Source organism: Pimephales promelas, chromosome 1 (genome assembly GCF_988280905.1).
Source record: "Pimephales promelas chromosome 1, fPimPro1.hap1.1, whole genome shotgun sequence".
In the NCBI taxonomy this organism is placed as follows: domain Eukaryota; kingdom Metazoa; phylum Chordata; class Actinopteri; order Cypriniformes; family Leuciscidae; genus Pimephales; species Pimephales promelas.
This window is the reverse complement of record NC_142769.1, coordinates 6,777,748-6,797,197: the sequence shown is the minus strand read 5'-3', so window position 1 is coordinate 6,797,197 and position 19,450 is coordinate 6,777,748. Positions and strand designations below refer to the sequence as shown.

At 33.9% G+C, this 19,450-nt stretch overlaps 2 protein-coding genes across 3 annotated transcripts; both read right to left on the bottom strand.

Moving 5' to 3' along the window:
• Window positions 1-632: 632 nt before the first annotated feature.
• Window positions 633-11,554, bottom strand: ctdnep1b (CTD nuclear envelope phosphatase 1b). 2 transcript variants are annotated; one of them, XM_039669704.2, is made up of 7 exons: window positions 10,929-11,554; window positions 8,531-8,597; window positions 8,218-8,336; window positions 5,936-6,124; window positions 5,795-5,813; window positions 1,923-2,007; window positions 633-1,828 (listed from the first exon to the last, which is right to left on the bottom strand). In XM_039669704.2, exons 1-7 carry the CDS (start codon window positions 11,040-11,042, stop codon window positions 1,768-1,770), a joined length of 654 nt encoding a protein of 217 aa, XP_039525638.1. In that variant the 5' UTR covers window positions 11,043-11,554; the 3' UTR covers window positions 633-1,767. The 2 variants fall into 2 exon arrangements, with proteins under 2 accessions (XP_039525638.1, XP_039525637.1); XM_039669703.2 differs by having other exon boundaries at window positions 5,702-5,813; window positions 10,929-11,553.
• A 1,587-nt stretch (window positions 11,555-13,141) lies between these two features.
• On the bottom strand, window positions 13,142-18,791 carry elp5 (elongator acetyltransferase complex subunit 5). The gene is made up of 8 exons (XM_039669701.2): window positions 18,489-18,791; window positions 18,350-18,410; window positions 18,176-18,256; window positions 16,644-16,855; window positions 16,236-16,411; window positions 16,066-16,161; window positions 15,884-15,984; window positions 13,142-13,786 (listed from the first exon to the last, which is right to left on the bottom strand). The coding sequence occupies exons 1-8, from the start codon at window positions 18,541-18,543 to the stop codon at window positions 13,678-13,680; spliced, it is 891 nt and encodes a 296-aa protein (XP_039525635.2). The 5' UTR covers window positions 18,544-18,791; the 3' UTR covers window positions 13,142-13,677.
• Window positions 18,792-19,450: the final 659 nt, after the last annotated feature.

Below are 19,450 nucleotides of genomic sequence, written 5' to 3'. Positions count from 1 at the left end.
TTGTAAGGTAGGGACTACTTTCTTGGTTGTACACACTGTAGAATTGTCAAGCGGTGCTCCGGTCAGTCATATGACTATCTCCCCTCACTTCCGGTATTCGGTGACGCAGGGGTGTTGTGCAAACGGTCATTTGTTTATGACTGAATAAATAATTAACAATTTATATTAATCGCTCTTAACGTCACCAACCTGTTCTCTTTTGTAAACGTAACATTAAAAAATGTTACAGCATTATTACAAGATTTATAATCGGCTTTTGTCGTGTCTAGTAAATACTTGTACTGTCAAACAATTTTATCAAGTTCATGCCTAAAACCAGAAAAAAAAATGGCAAAGTAACTTACACAGTGACTAAAAATTCTTATATCATCCTGACCCGTGATTATTTGTAATTAAAATGGTAGACACTAAATAACTCAAAATGTTTTGCTTTGCCCATTTCTTTTCTGATTTTGCCTAGGAGAGAGTGTGTGTACACACATACATAAATACACATGCCATTTATATATATTTGTAAAAAAAATCCTTTTGAAAGTTTTTTTTGTGCAGCAAGAGGGCAGAAGACCTTTGTTGCCTACTTGAAAAGTAGAGTATACCATTAATAAGACAGTAAAAGGAAACTGAACCCAAAGTACAAGACAGTGACACGTTTTTATTAATAACGTGCACAGGTCTATGGACTCCTTGTGTCCCAGGAAGCTGCCTTGAGACTTAACAAGTGTTTGATTGATGAGAACAGAATTGACATTATCTGACAGGTGCACAGAGAAACCAACAAGGCCTTGAGTAAAAAAAAAAAAAAGGTGTCTGTTGCTCAGTCAGCTCTTCAATACAATGAAGTACAAGTTTCAGAAATTCAAGTCTTGTCATTATTACATTTTCAGGAAAGAAAAAAAATTGTAAAAAGGCGCCCAAGTGGTAGGATTTCATAACCAACCACATACATTCTTGAAGAGAAGAATTAGAGCAGAAAGGCTTAAAATCTGTCGATAAGCTTCTTCAAAGCACATATTCTATTACATCCTCCCTGATAATCATGATAAATTCATTTACAGGATAACAATTGACCAGATTAAAAAAGAATTTGCAGCAGAATATGGATAATAGCATCTTCCACATTCTGAATTTGGACAGGTCTACCATACAGATGTCGTTAAAACCCATGTTTCCCAAGACAGTACCTCAATAATAGCATACACAACTCTACAACAATAACCCCCAACTGTTCTGTGTCATCAATAGTTTTTCCAGTGAAGTGAACTCTATTAGATGTGCAGAGTGTCTGTGGCCAGTCTGTTTAGTAGATCTCCGTTTGCGCCACCTTTAGAAGTGAGGTATGACGTCCCAAACTGGAATTGAAGACGCAAGTCATGAAAAGGTCTGTTTTTATCTCGTTTCAGTCTCCAGTCACTCCATATCTTCAAATAATTAAAAAGAAAAACAGCAGATGTCCTCATACACACATTGCACAAACATAACTCGCACACGATCAGCATAGGTAGAACTGTAAGGCAGAGACTCCATTGTGAAGAAGGGAAAAAAACCTAGGCAAAAAAGCTTCCTGAAACATCCTAAAGTTTGCCTTTTCCATCCCCTTTGAGTTCAGGATTGACTCTCGTCCTGATAGACCTCATGAAAGGCCGTTTTTGAAAGGCGATGAGTCAAGAGTCGAGGGAGAATGATCAGGCGGATGTCAGATAGGGAAGCAGTTCGACAAAAACAAAACAAATAAAAGAACGGACTTGAAGAAAGCCCTCGGTCGGATGATCACCAGAGTCGATGCTGGTGGAGATTTCTGCTCAGGACGGACCGTACGTCTGCGGTGAACCTGAAGAGGGAACACATAATGAAGTGGTGCTATAAGATTACAAGTGAACAGCATACAAATTGTTCCATGTTTTAGTTACTTTTAAGATCCTTACCTTAGTGCATCCAGCATGGGCAGCAGGTTGAGAAGTGCTGTGTCACTGGGGTCACTAAACCATGACTTTATAGGTATTGCATTATCTATGGGTCAGAAAAGAAGTGAAAACAATTACACATTCAAACCAAACACGTTCTCCACTTTTTCCTCAGTAGACCTTTTATAATAAATGGGTAATTCAATAAAAAAAATGGGCTTTCAAGAAAACTTGGATGTCTATACGGTAGAAAGGTGAAATCATTTCCGAAGGCTGTTATCTTCCCTTTTGCCAAAACTTAAATTTAACTGGTAGGGAACAGGTAATAACAAGTAGGAAAACACCCATAATGCACTGGGCATGTTGTTGTCCAAGGCCACTCCACGTCTGTATTGGATAGGCTTGACCAGTGAAAAACCGCTTTGCTTGAGTAGGAAACACTCTTAGCAAACTTTTAGACACAACAGTGCTGACTTGTAATGTTCCTGGGTGCAAAAATGCAAAGAATAAACATTTAGCGGGAGCAAGATATTTTCGGTTTCCAGTGAAGGATCCAGAGTGTTGTAGGCAAAGGCTGCAAAGAATAGGAAATATGAAGACGACGGGACACTGCGACGGAAAATGTGAAAAATCTGTGTTTGTTTGTAGTCTACATTTTAAACTGAATGACTATGAACAGTGTTTTAGATGAAACAGAGCGGGAAAAAAACTAAAGAAACCGCCATTTCATCCGTTCACTTAGAAGAAGACGAACGGGGAGAGCACCTTCTGCCAAACCAACCGAAATGTAGGCTGCCGCCATAGTATTTTTACGATAATACTGTTTAAAGAGTAGATGAAGTAGGTACTATAAATTTTTCAGTGATAAACCTACCCTTACAATAACAGATTTGTTAATAACCCTGTCAGGCTTGTACACAATTCAAAATTGAATTGAGAATGACTCCTGAATTCCAATTCGGTTCTTGAATTTGAATTGGTCAAAAACAGGATCTAGAATTACAATTCGAATTTGAATTAAAAGAAGCAGAATTGCAAAATTCAAAGAAATTCTTATACATATTTTAAGTGGTGTGTTTAACAATGAAGCTTTACAATATATCTCATATATCGCATTGTATATTCATAACTACTTACATTAACAGTAAATGTTTCCCCCAGCAATGAATGTTAAAAGTTCTAGTCACAGAACAAATAATTAAGTTTGATTTATTGTAATTGTAATTTTGTGGAACATGACTCAATTTCTCAAAATTACTTTAGTAAATATTTGAAAAAAAAAAAAAAAACAATTTGAGGGGGACATTTGTTTTTATATATACATTATATATTTTAGAACAAAATGTATGCAGGGTTGAGGATTGACTAGATACAGGTACGTGTAATTAAATTATGTTATTAAATTACAAAATGAATGTAATTGTATTTAGTTGTATTACTGAGGTAAAATGTGTAATTCAATTAGTTACTAATCAAATCAAAAGGAAATAAAGTAATCCAAATAAAATAATCCAAACCACATTTATAATGGGTGACTTATAACAGTGTGCAATTACATTACCATACTGTGTGGAATTTCTTTGAATTGCCATGATTTTAATTCCACTTCCTGTCATTCCTATTCCAATTCAAATTCGAATTCATGAATTGAATGCAGGCCAATTCTGAAATTCAGAATTTTGCACAAGCCTGAACCGTGTCGATCCGACTCTCAGTGGGCGGGGAGTGGGGATACAAAAACGTGCAAGTAAAATCTGTATTTTGTGAAATGGACTTTCTGAAGAAATAAACTGGAATTTCTCAGTCCAGCTAACACACAGAAATAGAAAAACACTGTTCATTTATATACTATCGTCATTGTACCAATACAAAGTGAGTTGAAAATCGGCAAACATACATTTTAATCTATATCTATACATTTGTGACTAAATGTGCAGTTACATTCATCATTGTTGGTCACATGGATTCGCTGACCAACAGAAATCTGCTTAGTTTGAAGGCGACTTCATACATCGCTACACTATTTTGACCTTTTTTGTCAGTGAAATTTCTCTCGTGACAACAAAAGAACATCACAGAGCAGTAAAATGTGTTTTATTCAAGACCAGGATCAGTTCTTTCTAAAGTGATGTTTAAATTGGTATTGATTGCTGTTTTTCTATTTAGTCATTTACTTTCCATCCTAGAGTTCAGATGTTCATTATATATACGTGTATGATCAATTTCAACTTCAAAAGTCAACTTTATAATTTACTTCCATAATGTAATGCATTTCAGAGTAAAATTAAAGGGCACCTATTATGCCCCTTTTTACAAGATGTAATATTGGTCTCAGGTGTCCCCAGAATGTATTTGTGAAGTTTCAGCTCAAAATACCCCACAGTTAATTTATTATAACCATTTGAAAATGTCATTTTGGGGCCTGCTTAAAAATGAGCTGTTTCAGGGGGTATTCCACCTTAAATGCAAATGAGCTGCATATCCCCGCCCTGCCTTTGGATGAGGGCGTAACTTGATACCTATGGCAGGCAGTCGGTACTGAGAGAGTGAAGAGACGCGCCGTTTTGAATGTCATTCAGCCGTACGTTTGAATCGGAATATATAAATAGCATGAAGAGACTCCGGCAGAATAAACATATGAGAATGGACCAGTACGTCTCGGTATGGTTATTTGCTACTTTTATGTACTTTAGAGTTGTAATAGCGTCCCATTTGAAATGATGGATGTCCAACACACACACACACACACAGACACTAGCGCAAGTTTTTGAAACTACATACACATTCTGTGATAAAGTTTGCTACGTACGAGCGAAATTACATTTATGCGAGGGACCTGTGGCATCATGTTTAGCTTGTCATACGGGTGCTTCTGTGGCAAATGTGAGAAGATGGCTAACTTACAGAACACCAACATATATGCAGTTTTTAATACAATATATTTAAAAATATATATATTTATAAACGTGTGGTTACACACTATACAAACAAGGTTTTAAATTATATACACAGACATCCTACGACGGCAATAACTTTAGACGCATTTGTTGTTGAATTGGCTGACATTGACTGAAAAGACTATTTGCTCAAAAATCATAAAATACACTTACTGTTACTGGAGGTGACGGTGGATCGCAAACAGTAGACAAGAATCCACACTTGAGGATTAACTTTTAAGCCACAACAACAGGATTAACCCACGAGTCCACGACAGAACATTAATTTACGTTTCCAAGAGACATTACCGGCTGTCGTCGTTGAAACAATGAAGGATGGTGTGTACAGATCACCGAGGGCGGGGTCTAGGCCACAGCCACACTGTCAATCAACCCCCTGTCTCCCGTTCTACGTCACAAAGACCTGGATCTCAGAACAGCTCGTTCTGAGGCAGTGCAGATGATTTATTGAGATTGTAAAAAAACTACTGGATGGATTTTTATCATTCTAGGGTGGTTTTGCTCACACACTGCCAACACACATTTATGTTCAAACACCATGTAAAAGTGAATTTTCCATAATAGGTGCCCTTTAATACAAAAAATAGGGGAATTCATCAGGAATTGTTTGGATTCTAAAAGTTTTCTGTACAGGACTATATAATATGATATATAAATCCTATATATGATATTTAATCCTGTTTTTGCATATGGCATACATCACTGTGATGCTAAAAATGCTAAATGGCCTACAGTACACATCATGCAGTGAGACCAGCTGGGCAACTCTTCGCACACCAGTTAATCCTGCAAAGGAAGCAGTGCAAACTACAGCGCGTGGTTGAAATCACGTTATAGTCTTACCTGGATGACTGCGATATGCCCCTGGCGAGTTGTCAAGAATGACTACACTTGATAAGTCATCATGTACAACGGACAGGTCTTTAATATAACTACCTGAATCCAGTGTACAGTGCTGCACAAGATAAAGAAACGGAGAGTATTGTTGAAATATATCCTTGACTAATTTCTGCCTTTTCCATATTTCTCATAGGAAAGGTTTAAGAACAATGAAAGGTAAAGAGTTTCAGTGGTTACCTGTCTGTAGTATCTTCTTTTTAGGATTCCCTTGTTGTTATCCAGCTTATCAGCTACTGCAGAGCCATAGATCTCCATACTAGCAGTGAAAACTACTAACTCATACCACTGACTGACCACCTCTAAGAAGAAGTCGACATGCGGCCTTTTATGTACAAAGAATCTGACTGGGTGTTTGTCTATTACCACCTGAAAAAAAAAAGACAGTTTACATGAGAAAATGACAGAGAAATTTGAGGGAAAATAACAGTTATTCATGATTAATCGAGAAGGATTTTAATAATATTAATAATCAGGGCTGTACTTTGCAACATGTCACACATGCTATGATAAAGTGTTCTGCACGATGAAAACTTACCAAGACAGACCTGTGTGTTTGTATGAAACGAGAGCCATTTCATGCACATCATGTAATATAAATACATTCGCGCAATGACGTAGCTACTGCTTAAAGCTTACTGACACATTATTAGAGAACATATTAAGCGGTGAAAAATAACTCAAAACGGTACATGTTACAACAATATTATAGCAGTGTTTAAAAAAAAAGTTAACGTACAGCCCTGATGATAATAGCCTATAATTATATTTTTTTTATATTTTAATATGTAATAGTTTTAATAATTGTTAATTATTTTACTTTAAAAATGTATAATATATATATATGAAGAGTTCAGATGCAAAAGCCTCTAAATGCCATTTGAAATTTTCTGCTTTAATGATGATTATCAAACTTGTATATTTAAGTTCAGTAATTTCACTTAAATAACAAGTAATAGGTAATTATTATTGCCATTTAAGTGAAATTACTGAACTTAAATATACAAGTTTGATAAAAATCATCATTAAAGAAGAAAATTTCAAATGGCATTTAGAGGCTTTTGCATCTGAACTCTTCATATATATATTATGTTACAACAATATTATAGCAATATTATATATATAATATTATATTTTACGGTACATGTTACAACAATATTATAGCAGTGTTTGAAAAACGGTTAACATACAGCCCTGATAATAATAGCCTATAATTATATTTTTTATATTTTAATATGTAATAGTTTTAATAATTGTTAATTATTTTACTTTAAAAATGTATAATATATATATATATATATATATTATGTTACAACAATATTATAGCAATATTATATATATAATATTATATTATACGGTATATGTTACAACAATATTATAGCAGTGTTTAAAAAACGGTTAACATACAGCCCTGATAATAATAGCCTATATTTATATTTTTTATATTTTAATATGTAATAGTTTTAATAATTATTAACTATTTTACTTTAAAAATGTATAATATATATGAAGAGTTTAGATGCAAAAGCCTCTAAGTGCCATTTGAAATTTTCTTCTTTAATGATGATTTTTATCAAACTTGTATATTTAAGTTCAGTGAGTTCACTTAAATGGCAATGATAATTACCTATTAATTGTTATTTAAGTGAAATTACTGAACTTAAATATACAAGCTTGATAAAAATCATCATTAAAGAAGAAAATTTCAAATGGCATTTAGAGGCTTTTGCATCTGAACTCTTCATATATATATATATATATATATATATATTATGTTACAACAATATTATAGCAGTGTTCAAAAAACAGTTAACATACAGCCCTGATAATAATAGCCTATAATTATATTTTAATATGTAATAGTTTTAATAATTATTAATTATTTTACTTTAAAAATGTATAATATATATATATATATATATATATATATATATATATATAATATGTTACATCAATATTATAGCAGCAATATTATAGCAATATTATATATATAATATTATATTATACGGTACATGTTACAACAATATTATAGCAGTGTTTAAAAAACGGTTAACATACAGCCCTGATAATAATAGCCTATAATTATATTTTTTATATTTTAATATGTAATAGTTTTAATAATTATTAATTATTTTACTTTAAAATGTATAATATATATATATATAAACTATATTTATAATTTGAATAGTTTTTCATTTATTTCATTTATTTTATAATTTTTTATATAAGAATATCAAAATCTTTATTTTGTAAGAGCAACAAATAGGAGCTGCTAGATAATGAACTATTATAGAGCCAAGCATAACTAGAAAAAACATAACCATAAATAGAAATTTCCATGAACCTCCCTGGCCTGGAATCACAATACCTGACATTCCTACGTTTTAAATGAGCGTTGGTCTATAGATGTGCATTTTATAGTGCAAATTTAATGTAGTCTCTAAAAAAATGTTTGATCTTACTTTGAGGATGAAGTCTGGCGGTGTACCAGGCCGAACTGTAGGTCTGAGGACTCCATCGTGATGCGAATGGATCAATGTCTCGTCAAGATCTAAAACTAGGATCTTTCGCTTCACGGTGTCTGAACATGAACACAAACACACATTGACAGGTCAGTAAACGTACATGAAAAGACTTCACACAAACACAACACTGTCTCAATTCAACTGTCTCAAAGACAAAGCAGACTCAGATTGGGCACGTTAAATCTTACCGGCAGCATTGTGTTGTGATAATAATAACGTCTAACTTGAGCAGAAGAAAAGATATACTCACTGAGTCGGTTTCTGGAAATGGGGGACAATGCTAAAATGTCATATCGCACTGTTTGATACTGGATTATCTACAACAGGAAGAAGACAAAACAGGAAACAGCCACCTCAGTACAGCACAGTGCATGACACATTGCAGCAGAGGACATTGTGTACACAGTCTGCACACCTTTTACAGTTTATTTAGCAAGATATAATATCTAGGCCAACATTTATTAACTCTGAACTTTTCAGAACTCAAAAGTAAATAAAGACCATTTAATAATCAATCACATGAAAGCACAATAAAAAAAAGCAGATGGCTTTACCGGTACATTATCCAGAATTATTTTTTTTTTAAAGTACAGTAAATGTACTAATACAGGAGTATCTATCCATCCATTCATTCAATATTTCTTTATCTCTCTCTCTCTCTCTCTCTCTCTCTCATATTTTCTCTTTTATTCCCCCCCATTCAACATGTTAATGCCATGTACTTAATTTTTTTATGAAAATTTTTTAATTATTTATGTTTATATTTATTTTATTTATAAAAAGCAATATTTAATTAACCTGTTAACTGTCACCCCCCCCCCCCTTTTTTGAATAGACATGAAAATGCACATTTCGAACTTAAAACATTACAACTAAGAATACGCATTAGGCCGCTTCTGCTCTTCATATTCAAGATTGGCAAACAAAAATAATAATAAAATAGATTGTTCATTAAAATTTACTATAGAAATCTCTCCATGCCTAATATGTTATTAAAAAAATGTCTAGGCCCAGAAATCGACAATTTAGCCATTAATACAGGGGTTTTCGTGACCATGAGAACCCTAAATTAATCAAAATTAACTTAAGAGGTGTCCTGGACTTGCCTTATTTAAAAACTTCAATTAGCTTACACAAGTATGCAACCTTCAGGAATTGAACTGAGCTCAAAGTCAGATCACTGTCTCTTTAAGAGGTCCGAGACCCTCTGCTTCAGTCCAGCACTCACCACAATGTGGATACTCTTCCTCTCTTTCTCCAAATCCCTCTCTTCTGAGCTATCTTTAGCTCTCCCAGCTGTCTAAAAGTGTCAGAGGAACTTCGGAGAGAACAGCCAAGCGAAACTGCCAGGGTGACTTTGAAAAGGGGGCTGTTTATTCCCAACTTGCATTAGGCCTCAATAAGGACTCATTCATAATATCAGGTCAAGTTGAACCGACCCGATGGTTGCATGAGAAGTGTCCGCTACTCCGGCACCCGTATCAGAGTCCCAGACGAGTAATACTTCTATAATTGCGTCTTAATGATCATCTTAAAGATTATTATACAACTGGCTCGCCAAAGCCTGTTGTGCACAAGGGGATTAGAGCCTGTTTTCCTAGCCAAAGTGTTTACATACGCTGAGCTAAAGCATGTGACTTGTTTATCAGCTACTTTTGTAAAAACAAAAACCTACTGATTATTAATATTGTTATAAATTACGAGTCCTCTATTTTTATAAATATTATTACAAATTATTTTTGATTTATGCATCTAACCCTGATCATTATTGCTTTAGGCTCACAGTAAAATATCATATACATGTTACTAGTCTCTTAAACTTATTTTAATTCGTTTTTTAATGGGTCGTTCGACTATTTATATTTTATTTAAGCTTGATTTGAATTGACAACATTTTGTTTTCATTAGTTTGATTAAAAACAATAACACTGGTTGCAAAGTTATAAAGTCTTACTTTGCACTTATCTCCCCTAATCATTACTGCTTTAGACGCATAGGGAAACGTAATAATTTCATGAAGAAAAATAACTAATTTCGGTGTCAAGTCTTATTTTACACTAATGGTACAAGTTTGGCTGTTTATTAACGCTTTAGCCCACAGTAAAGTGTCACATTTACCCAATTTAAGAAGTTGACAAATCTGCTGTCATTAGTTTGTAAATGTCAGTGTGTTTAATGGAATCATAACACGTTATTTTTCATAACCAGCAAACAAGTTATGCAGTTACCAACTAAATAAACTGTCTTAAAGGACATGTGTGTCTCTCTAATGAATCACAGACCACTTGCACTGAATAAACATGGGTAACACTTTATTTTAATGTGCCCCTGTTACTGAGTAATTACACATATAGTAATTAACTACATGTACTTACTATAGGGTTAGGATTAGCTTCATGTAATTATGCCTATTTAATAGTTACTATAGTAAATACACGTAACGTGCAACAAGGACACATTAAAATAGTGTTACCTAAACATGACATAAAAAGCCACTGGCTACTTTATTAACATCTAGGAGATTAAGAATGATTTACAAACCTATGTTTCCATCCAGGTGTCTGTTTTCCCTCCAGACACCTGCGTGAAAGTTAAGTGCCAGCCAGGTTATGAAACAAAAGTTGCTCAAACATGAAAAGGACACTCACCGTTCGTATGTGCTTCCTGAGGATGTATAAAAAGAAGCTCCACAGCCTGGATGTCACGCCGAGGAAAGTGCGCACACCGAGCAGACATTGGCGGGTCTTTAGCATGTCAACCATAACACCAGAGTCCGTGAGGTGTGTTTTACACCGCTGACAAGAGCAACACAACACACCTGTGGAAATAAGATCCTGCCAACCATTCACAACTTCACACCTCACGCGTCTTGATGTGATTCAAACAAACGAGTGGAGGGTGCTAAAGTGCAGCGTTTACAAAAAAAAGTGCGTCGGTTATATATATATATAAATATCACTTGGTGAATGTCTTTATCTTTAGAGAGGTAGTTGCTCTGTCCGGCTCCTTCAAATGCTCGCTGGCTAAGATGGTCAAACAAACTGGAGTGTCGAACAAATGTCTCCGTTCTGCCAAAAGCCGCGAGAAGTGTGATTGTCCATCTGCTGCAACATTAAAACCAAAATGTGGATTCCGCTTCTTTTTGATAATCTTCGAGAAAGCGAAAAGAAAAAGCGTACGATTTCTTAGCGCCGAGAACAGTTTAAAGCCAATACGGTAGAGCAACACGGGCCGCCATCGCTCCCCTGACGTCACTTCCGCGAAGAGACAAAGTTTGTGCTCACGTGGCCGCGGCGTTTTTCAAAAATACTTTTGAGTTCCCATTCAGTGTTTACCAGCGAGAATTCAAACCGTAGGAAGCTTCCACAATTTCCTGTCATTTAATTTATTTCACTGATGATAGTGGTGAAGTAAAAAACAAGTCCTTATTTTTTTTGTGATATTAAATTATTGAATTCCCTCACCAAAAGATTATTTCAGAAGTCACCATGAAATCAAAATGTAACATTCTTTTCAAAATATTGGAGTATATATTATAAATAATCCATGCACATCCATTTTTTTATTCTGACATCTACTGGTGCGAGCCGACGGCGGGACAACCTGTCACTCACATGAGATCGACCAATAGCAAACCAGAACAATCCAACAACCCATTCAAGCCCCTCCCAACGTTATTTTCTTGTTCGAGAAGCCGTTTCATGTTGAATTTAACCTTCAAATGGTCTGTTTACAATTCTGGGCTTCAGGGTAATACCCCAACAATTGTACAAAAATATATCATTTTTTTTGTTTACTTCTCATCTTTCCATTAATAATGCTGTGTTTTTGGAGATATAAAGTACTTTTGTATCCACAATTCCTCATCTACACCATTAGCTTGCATATGAAATATAATTTTTTATGATACATTACATTTATGCTCTAGTACTAGGCCTTCATTTCTGTGTACAGATTTTCAGATTTATGCTGGATTTATTATTTATTTATTTGACACATGAAGAAAATATATATTTAGCTTTTTTCACATTTCCCAGTTATTTCAATGTGGGGTCATATTGACCCCGAGGACCATAAGCGAATACATTTTTTTTACTTACCTTCTGAACAACCAAATAAAGCCCAGTTTTTAATGTATGAAAAGTCACAAAATCTTTTTTCCACTGAGATGAAGGGACCTTTTTTTTGTTACGTAAAAGTCATTGACGTCGTATAGACCCCATGACCCGATTGAGGGCTACGCATGTTACATTGTTACTCCAGTAGTTGGAGACAAGCAAGTGTCACTAACTTTATTGATTTGTTATATTTCGTCAGGCACAAAACACCCAATGTCTATTGTCAGTGTAACAATGTATGAATCACAGCTCATTCACAAACCACTTTCCAAACAAGCAGCTGTCTGTTGGTTTACTCACACATCAGATCCAGTAAACGGAAACTCAAACATGCTCACTTGACGCAATAACCAAAGGTTCATTCTCATGTTAAACAGCACATTTGAACTTCCCCAAAAACCAACAAGGTTTATTCTTGCAAGTCAAATAGATTCGGTTGAGCTTCTGTTTATTTTCGCTGATCAATGTTTAAATGTGAATAAAAGCTTAAATTGAATCTGTTCATCATATAAAGCAATCGTGTTTCATCAGAAAATTTGGACTTAACCACTAAATCCATATGGATTCGTTTACAATCTCTTTATGACCTTTTTAAAGCTTCAAAGTGGTAGTTGCGTAGCTGTCAATGAAGAGACAGAAAGATCTCAGATTTCATCAAAAAGATATTCATTTGTGTTCAGAAGGTGAACTAAAGTCTTGGGTTTGGAATGACATGAGTCATTAATAAAATAATTTTCATTTTAGGGGGAAAAACCTTTAATAACGCTGGTCAACAAAGCTTAAATCAAAAATGTGTACAATTTGTATGCATGTTCGACTTTCAATATAATTTTATGGATAATTGACTGTATTTTATTTTGTTTGGAGCATGTCTGAGGTCACATGGCACAAAGTTTGGCTATTGTCCCATGAGCTTTGTTCAAGATCTCCACCAAAAAGTGAAAAGCTGCAAGTCTACAACACATATATAAAACCAGAATGATATAAACTGTACAAAATGAGATAAGAAATGTGTCAAGCATAATCATAATTGGGTAGTTATGCTTAAATATTATCAAATCAGTGCTTGAAAATAAGTGCTTTTTATCCACAAATATAAAACTGCATAACATTACTAAGAAGTTCATCAATTATGTCAGAATAAAAATCCTCAAACCTGGCCTTGTAATAGCTGAGAACAGACTGACTATTTGATTCATAATAAAATAAAGAATCATAAATAAATAATTTATAAAGATGGAGTTGACATTCCCAGATTTAGGACATGATGTGTCTTCATTCACACATCAAGATCATCATCTGGATCCTCCTCATCAAAGTCATCGTTGGCATCAGGCTCGTACATGATCCGTCCCGAGCCAGGAGTCGGCCTCAGAAGAGCTGATTTTCTGGAGGGGGGGATGGGCAGCATGAAAGGCTGAACTTCTCAATCAAAATTGATCAGATTACAGTTTCCTTGTTACATATTTTACATGTATCAATATAACAGTAAATTATGCATAATTACATAACTAACTAACCCTAAACCAAACCGTACTTTAACCCTACAGTAAGTACATGTTGTTAACTAAAATGTATAGTCAAACTATAACAAGAGATCCTTAAAATAAAGTGTAACCCAGACTTTTTGTTTTTAATAAATAATTAATCGATTTGTTTTACAAACAGTATTTTTAAAACTGTACACTAAAATTACGAAAAATTGTTTTTGTTCATTGAAATAAAGTTGAAATATAAATACTAGATGAAAAAAAAAAAAACAATGGAAATGATAAAAGTAACTAATACAAAAATTTAAGTGTAAAAATGCTAAAGCTGAAATATATTTGAATCAAACCTAATTAGAAAAATACAAAAATAATATAAATTAAAATTTCTAAAACTTTAAACTGAAAACAACAAAAAAAATAATTCAAAATATTAATGAATGGTATATAAATTATACCAAAGTATATATATATATATATATATATATATATACCCGACCGATAAAGGATTTTGAAGTCCGATACCGATACAAATATTTATTGGTTTTAAAATCCGATATTCCGATATATCGGCCGATATTTTTTTCTTAATTATTATTTCAGAAACACGCACATTTTCAATATAACAGGCCAAGGAGAGATGATACGTCTCATTGCTATAACTGTCACGCGCTATTAAAGAAATACTTCAGTCACATTGTCAAAAGTTAAAAGGACTACAATGTAACAACATAATGTAACTATTACTAGCTAATTACGCTTCATTTTCGGCTTATTTAACAGCAGCAAAACTGGACATGATAGTCACAAATTTTGTTAAAATATTCAGCATCAATATATGATACAAAATATTCATTTATCGGCCATTATACCGGTAATTTGGAAAATGCCTAATATATATATATATATATATATATATACTGTATATATATATATATAGAACGGTTGAATATTAGACAGTGCACTTATATATCTATAAATGGGAAAAACTTAAGTTATTTACTGCAGCTGCTGTTAGAAGCTCAGATTTAGAAACAGTCAGTGTTCTGAGACGAGCGCTAAGGACTGCATATGCACATTTGCTGGCACATCCATAAAAATGCAATTTTTTGTCATGATTTAAGCTTTTAGAAACAACATTTTTGGCTGTTTATATAGACAACAGCAGCGTTTTGGGGGTTTGAAACGCAAACTTTTCAAAACAGGTTTCAAAGTGTATGTTTTTTGAAAACAATACTGGTATCATCTTTGTGTAAGCCCAAAGAGAAGGACATGAATAGTTGAAATAAAGTCGTTATTTTTGTTTGTTTGGTTTTGCTCACAAAAAGTGTTCTCGTCATTTGATAAAGATAAAATTGAGTAGGATACACTGTAGTCACTTGGACTATTTTAACGATGTCTTTAATAACTTTTCGGGGCGTCAAGTTTCAATCCCTCAAGAAGCCTATGGACAAGTATGGAGGAGTGATCCAGCTCTCAGATTTCATCAAAAATATCTTAATTCATGTTCTGAAGATGAAAGAAAGTCATACGGGGTTGGAACAACATGAGGGTGAGTAAATACTCACAGAATTTTCTTTTTTGGGTGAACTATCCCTTTAAATATCATTATGACTTTTTATTAAAGCCAAAATGGTGTTTAGCTTTTCAGTCATTGACAACCAATTAAACATTCACCATGCATTCTAGATAGTCAGCTTGCTGACAATTCTAGAATAATGGTCAAATACAGGCTATTTTGTTATACAGTAGGCTTCAAATGATTATTCATAGATGTATATATGCACTAATGATGTGACAAAGTTATATAGCTGACTGTTGTGGTGATAACTAAAAAAGAATAGCAGTCAGAGCAGCAATCGTTCTCCCCTCAGCCATGTTTAAAGTGTATGGCCCGCCCAAATCTGGGGTATTGGGTATTAAAATGATTGAAAAATTGAAATTGATCTGATTTACGATAGCACAAGATAGCTGTTTTAATCAATAGAGGTCTCTTACTTCTCTTTGCTAAATACAAATGGCAGAGCCACTTTCTCCTTGGCTTTTCTCTCCTCCTCAGACAGGCGTAGATTGAAGGTCAAGTTTGATGCTGGATCAGCCTGTTCAGATCACAGTGAAAAAAAAAGTTACAACAAAAACCTCCATCTAAAGTCATTGAGAATCAAAGCGGCTTTGCTCACCTCTGCTACGTTTTGCTCTTTCCGCACAAGCCCATGTTGATGGAGTTTGGCCTGTACAGAAAGGGTCACGTCCTCGGACACATTGAAATACTCTTCCTAAAAATGGATTACACGCTTATGATTTTAGTTCAGAATCACATGTTTATTCAGAGTAAAACCTCATTTCTTACCTCTTGCATAACTTTGCCTGACTTTGTGCGTCGTGTAGTCGTAGCCACAGCATGATGTTCATTGTTTGCAGGTGCCACAGAGATAACAGTACTGGCTAAGTGGCTTACAATCCCTACAACACCTTGTAGGTGCAAATCTGAATGTAGGAGACTTATAATAGTTTTAATATCTCCTCCTAGTGGTCAGTGGAAAAAACAAACAAGAGCATTATTTCCTAAGTCTTGAATTAGTCCATACTTAATGCCTGCTACAGACTGTGTGATTTCAGCAATCCTATAAGATCATTACAAATCACACTGTACGACATGAATCTAATAAACTGGGTATGACATGCATGTAGGGTACTACGATGATGACACTTATTGAATGCCCAAAATCACACAATGCGTCAATGTGAAATGTTTCACCTTTTCTGAGCTCTTGAAGTCTTCGAGAGATGACAACAGGGTCGTGATGTCTTAAAACCAATGAGAGGGAGTCAATAACAAGTACTGGTGCTTTGACATGCTGCGAGTCTTTGATGAGCTTCGTTATGTGTTGAGAAGTGAGCTGATCGACGGTGAAAGATGATCTGCACATCCAGCCGAGGGGATCAGGGAAACCCTTATGAAAATGAAGCCTTAGACACACAAAACACATGAGAAAGTATTTCAGTGGCAAAATACATAAAATCAAATCCTAAAATAGACTGTCCTGAGTGGTAAAAGAATGGAAGTAAATTAATCATTAATATACTAATATATTTAAATATTACACTGTTGTTAATGCCCTTACAAAAGGTGTTAATAAACTGTTGGGAGAAACAATGGTCACTATAAATAATAACAAATAAATATTATCCTACATAGTTAGCAAAATAATAATAAGATAGCAAAATAACCAGGCTTATCAACTTAAAAATAAACATATTATTTATGTCAAAGGCTATGCATATTATGGCACAAATTAATAAATTGCTTAACATGGCTAATATTAATACCTTTACTGTTGTTTTTGCATATATAACATTTGTTAATTAACATCAGTGATAAATAATGGGAAATGAAAAAAATATAAAGTAACTAACAATATCATACACAGTTAAGGTAACAAAATAACCACCAGGCTTATAAACCTAAAAAAGAAATATATGTGGCACAATTTTCAGTACAGGTTCTTTTGTCACTTGGTACTTTGGCTATTATTAATAAAATATAACATTTCTGCTGATGTTTCAGCAAAACTTAAAATAAAACTGCATATTCTAATTTTAAGTTAATACTATTTATTATCAAGGCATTAGCCAGTAATAGTAAAACTTAGTACTTTAAATGTAAAATGCCCTTACATTTTCTGAATGTTACATTTTCAAAAAAGATTAGTCTGGATATACATACAATATTTATGTTTGTTTTGCATACATTTAAAAGAAAAAAAGTTTAATTTTAGGGAGATTTTTATTTATTTTAGCACAATAAACTGTTTAGTTTGGTGCTGTGTCACCACTTGTAAAATCTTCTTGAGTCCTGAAACAAAACAGTTGAAAACCACTGTACTATGATATTTAAAGATTTTAAATGATGTGCATCCTAAATTACACACTGTCAGGACCATTTAATATACATTTCTATGATGTAAAGTGCTTTTAGGTGTCACCATATGCATAAAAGCATGAGTTGATCTCTCTGTTAATCTCTCAACAGAGAGATCAACTCATGCTTTTATGCATATGGTGACACCTAAAAGCACTTTACATCATAGAAATGTATATTAAATGGTCCTGACAGTGTGTAATTTATACATAGATATTAACATCAGTGTTAATATATATATATATTAATGTATGATATATGATATATATATATCATTATACATAGATATATATTAACATAACATATACATATCTATATATATAGATATATATATAGATATGTATATGTATATAGTTTATTTAACTCACTTCTGCACACAGCTTCTGTCCAAGCCTTCACACACTTCTGTTTCACTCGCCTCGAATCCCAGCACATGTACGTCCTCGCCCCTTTAAAAGATTTGAACAAAAACCAAACACTGTAAAAACTTAATGCAAGTCATTAAAAAAATGAATAAGAAAAATCTGCAGACAGGAACTTGCCTCTTTACTGCTGCATTAATAAAACACCTGAGGATGCCCCGACCTGAGCATTTGACAGTATCTGAAACGAACAAACATATATTTACTATACTCAGCAGTGTAGAAATGTACAAACGCGGGGTAAGAGTATTGATATTACCTTGAATGAGTATGAATCCTCCAGCCTCTGCTCCCTGTAGCACATCTAGCAGCATGACTCAAACGCTCATAAACACTATTAGCTAACAGCAAAACAAATCACTTTGGGGCTTGGCAAGCCACTGGATGGCTTATTACACCAGCTCTATTGATTAAACATCTTAAAGACCCAATTAGAATTCAAAACTCGTGGTAATATAAAAGAGTTATGGTAAAATTCACGATCAACACGAGTTTGATTACAGCGAATACTCAATTTCCCAAAAGCACAGCGGCAACTCGACCCGTCACCCGTGCTCTTTCTTCTGCATCGCTGTTTGCCAGCTTGAGTAATGCATTAGCGCCACCTACTGTGCTGTAGTATATAGTGCATGAGTATGATAGAATAAAAGATTGAAAACCCCCTGATGTCATCAAACACATTTGATAGGGATAGGGATGGTTCACCCAAAAATTTCATTACTGACAACATTTACTCACCCTCAAATTGCTCCAAAGCTGTATACATATATTTTTGAGAATATTTCTATAAGTCAATGGGGCCTATCAACTGTTTGGTCAACCATATTCTTCAAAACTACTTCAAAAGTGAACTGTCCCTTCTTCAAAAGTGAACTATCCCTTTAACCATGTGTTATGAGTCTCTTGTTTTTAACGCCTCTATGTCTGAACAGCAAGGATATTTTTAATTTATTAAAGAGGCTGTAAAGCTATTTGTTTCCTCATAATCGTTTAATAACACTTCAGATGAGTTGGTTTGTTTTTGTCATTATTTTGTTTTGGTTTATTTTTATTGTTCTGAGTTCTTTCAGTCTAATTTGTTCTCCCTTGTCATGTGTATAGAAAATCTCTTTTCAGATGATTTGCAGGAGGTGTGATTCTAAGTTTATAATATAATAAGATTTATATTGTAAAAAAATATATATATATTTTGTATTTGTTTCCTCAAGGCCCAACATAACA

What these genes read in the sequence shown, in the direction of transcription:
- elp5 (XM_039669701.2), bottom strand. Translation starts at nt 18,543, where the DNA reads ATGCTGCTAGATGTGCTACAGGGAGCAGAGGCTGGAGGATTCATACTC. An exon ending in GACAGAAGCTGTGTGCAGAA is followed by an intron (nt 16,856 to 18,175) that starts GTGAGTTAAATA and finishes TGTGTGTCTAAG; the next exon opens with GCTTCATTTTCATAAGGGTT. An exon ending in TTTGTATTTAGCAAAGAGAA is followed by an intron (nt 13,787 to 15,883) that starts GTAAGAGACCTC and finishes CCCCCCCTCCAG; the next exon opens with AAAATCAGCTCTTCTGAGGC.
- ctdnep1b (XM_039669703.2), bottom strand. Translation starts at nt 11,042, where the DNA reads ATGGTTGACATGCTAAAGACCCGCCAATGTCTGCTCGGTGTGCGCACT. An exon ending in TCAGGAAGCACATACGAACG is followed by an intron (nt 8,598 to 10,928) that starts GTGAGTGTCCTT and finishes TTCCTGTTGTAG; the next exon opens with ATAATCCAGTATCAAACAGT. An exon ending in CCCATGCTGGATGCACTAAG is followed by an intron (nt 1,829 to 1,922) that starts GTAAGGATCTTA and finishes TTCCCTCTTCAG; the next exon opens with GTTCACCGCAGACGTACGGT.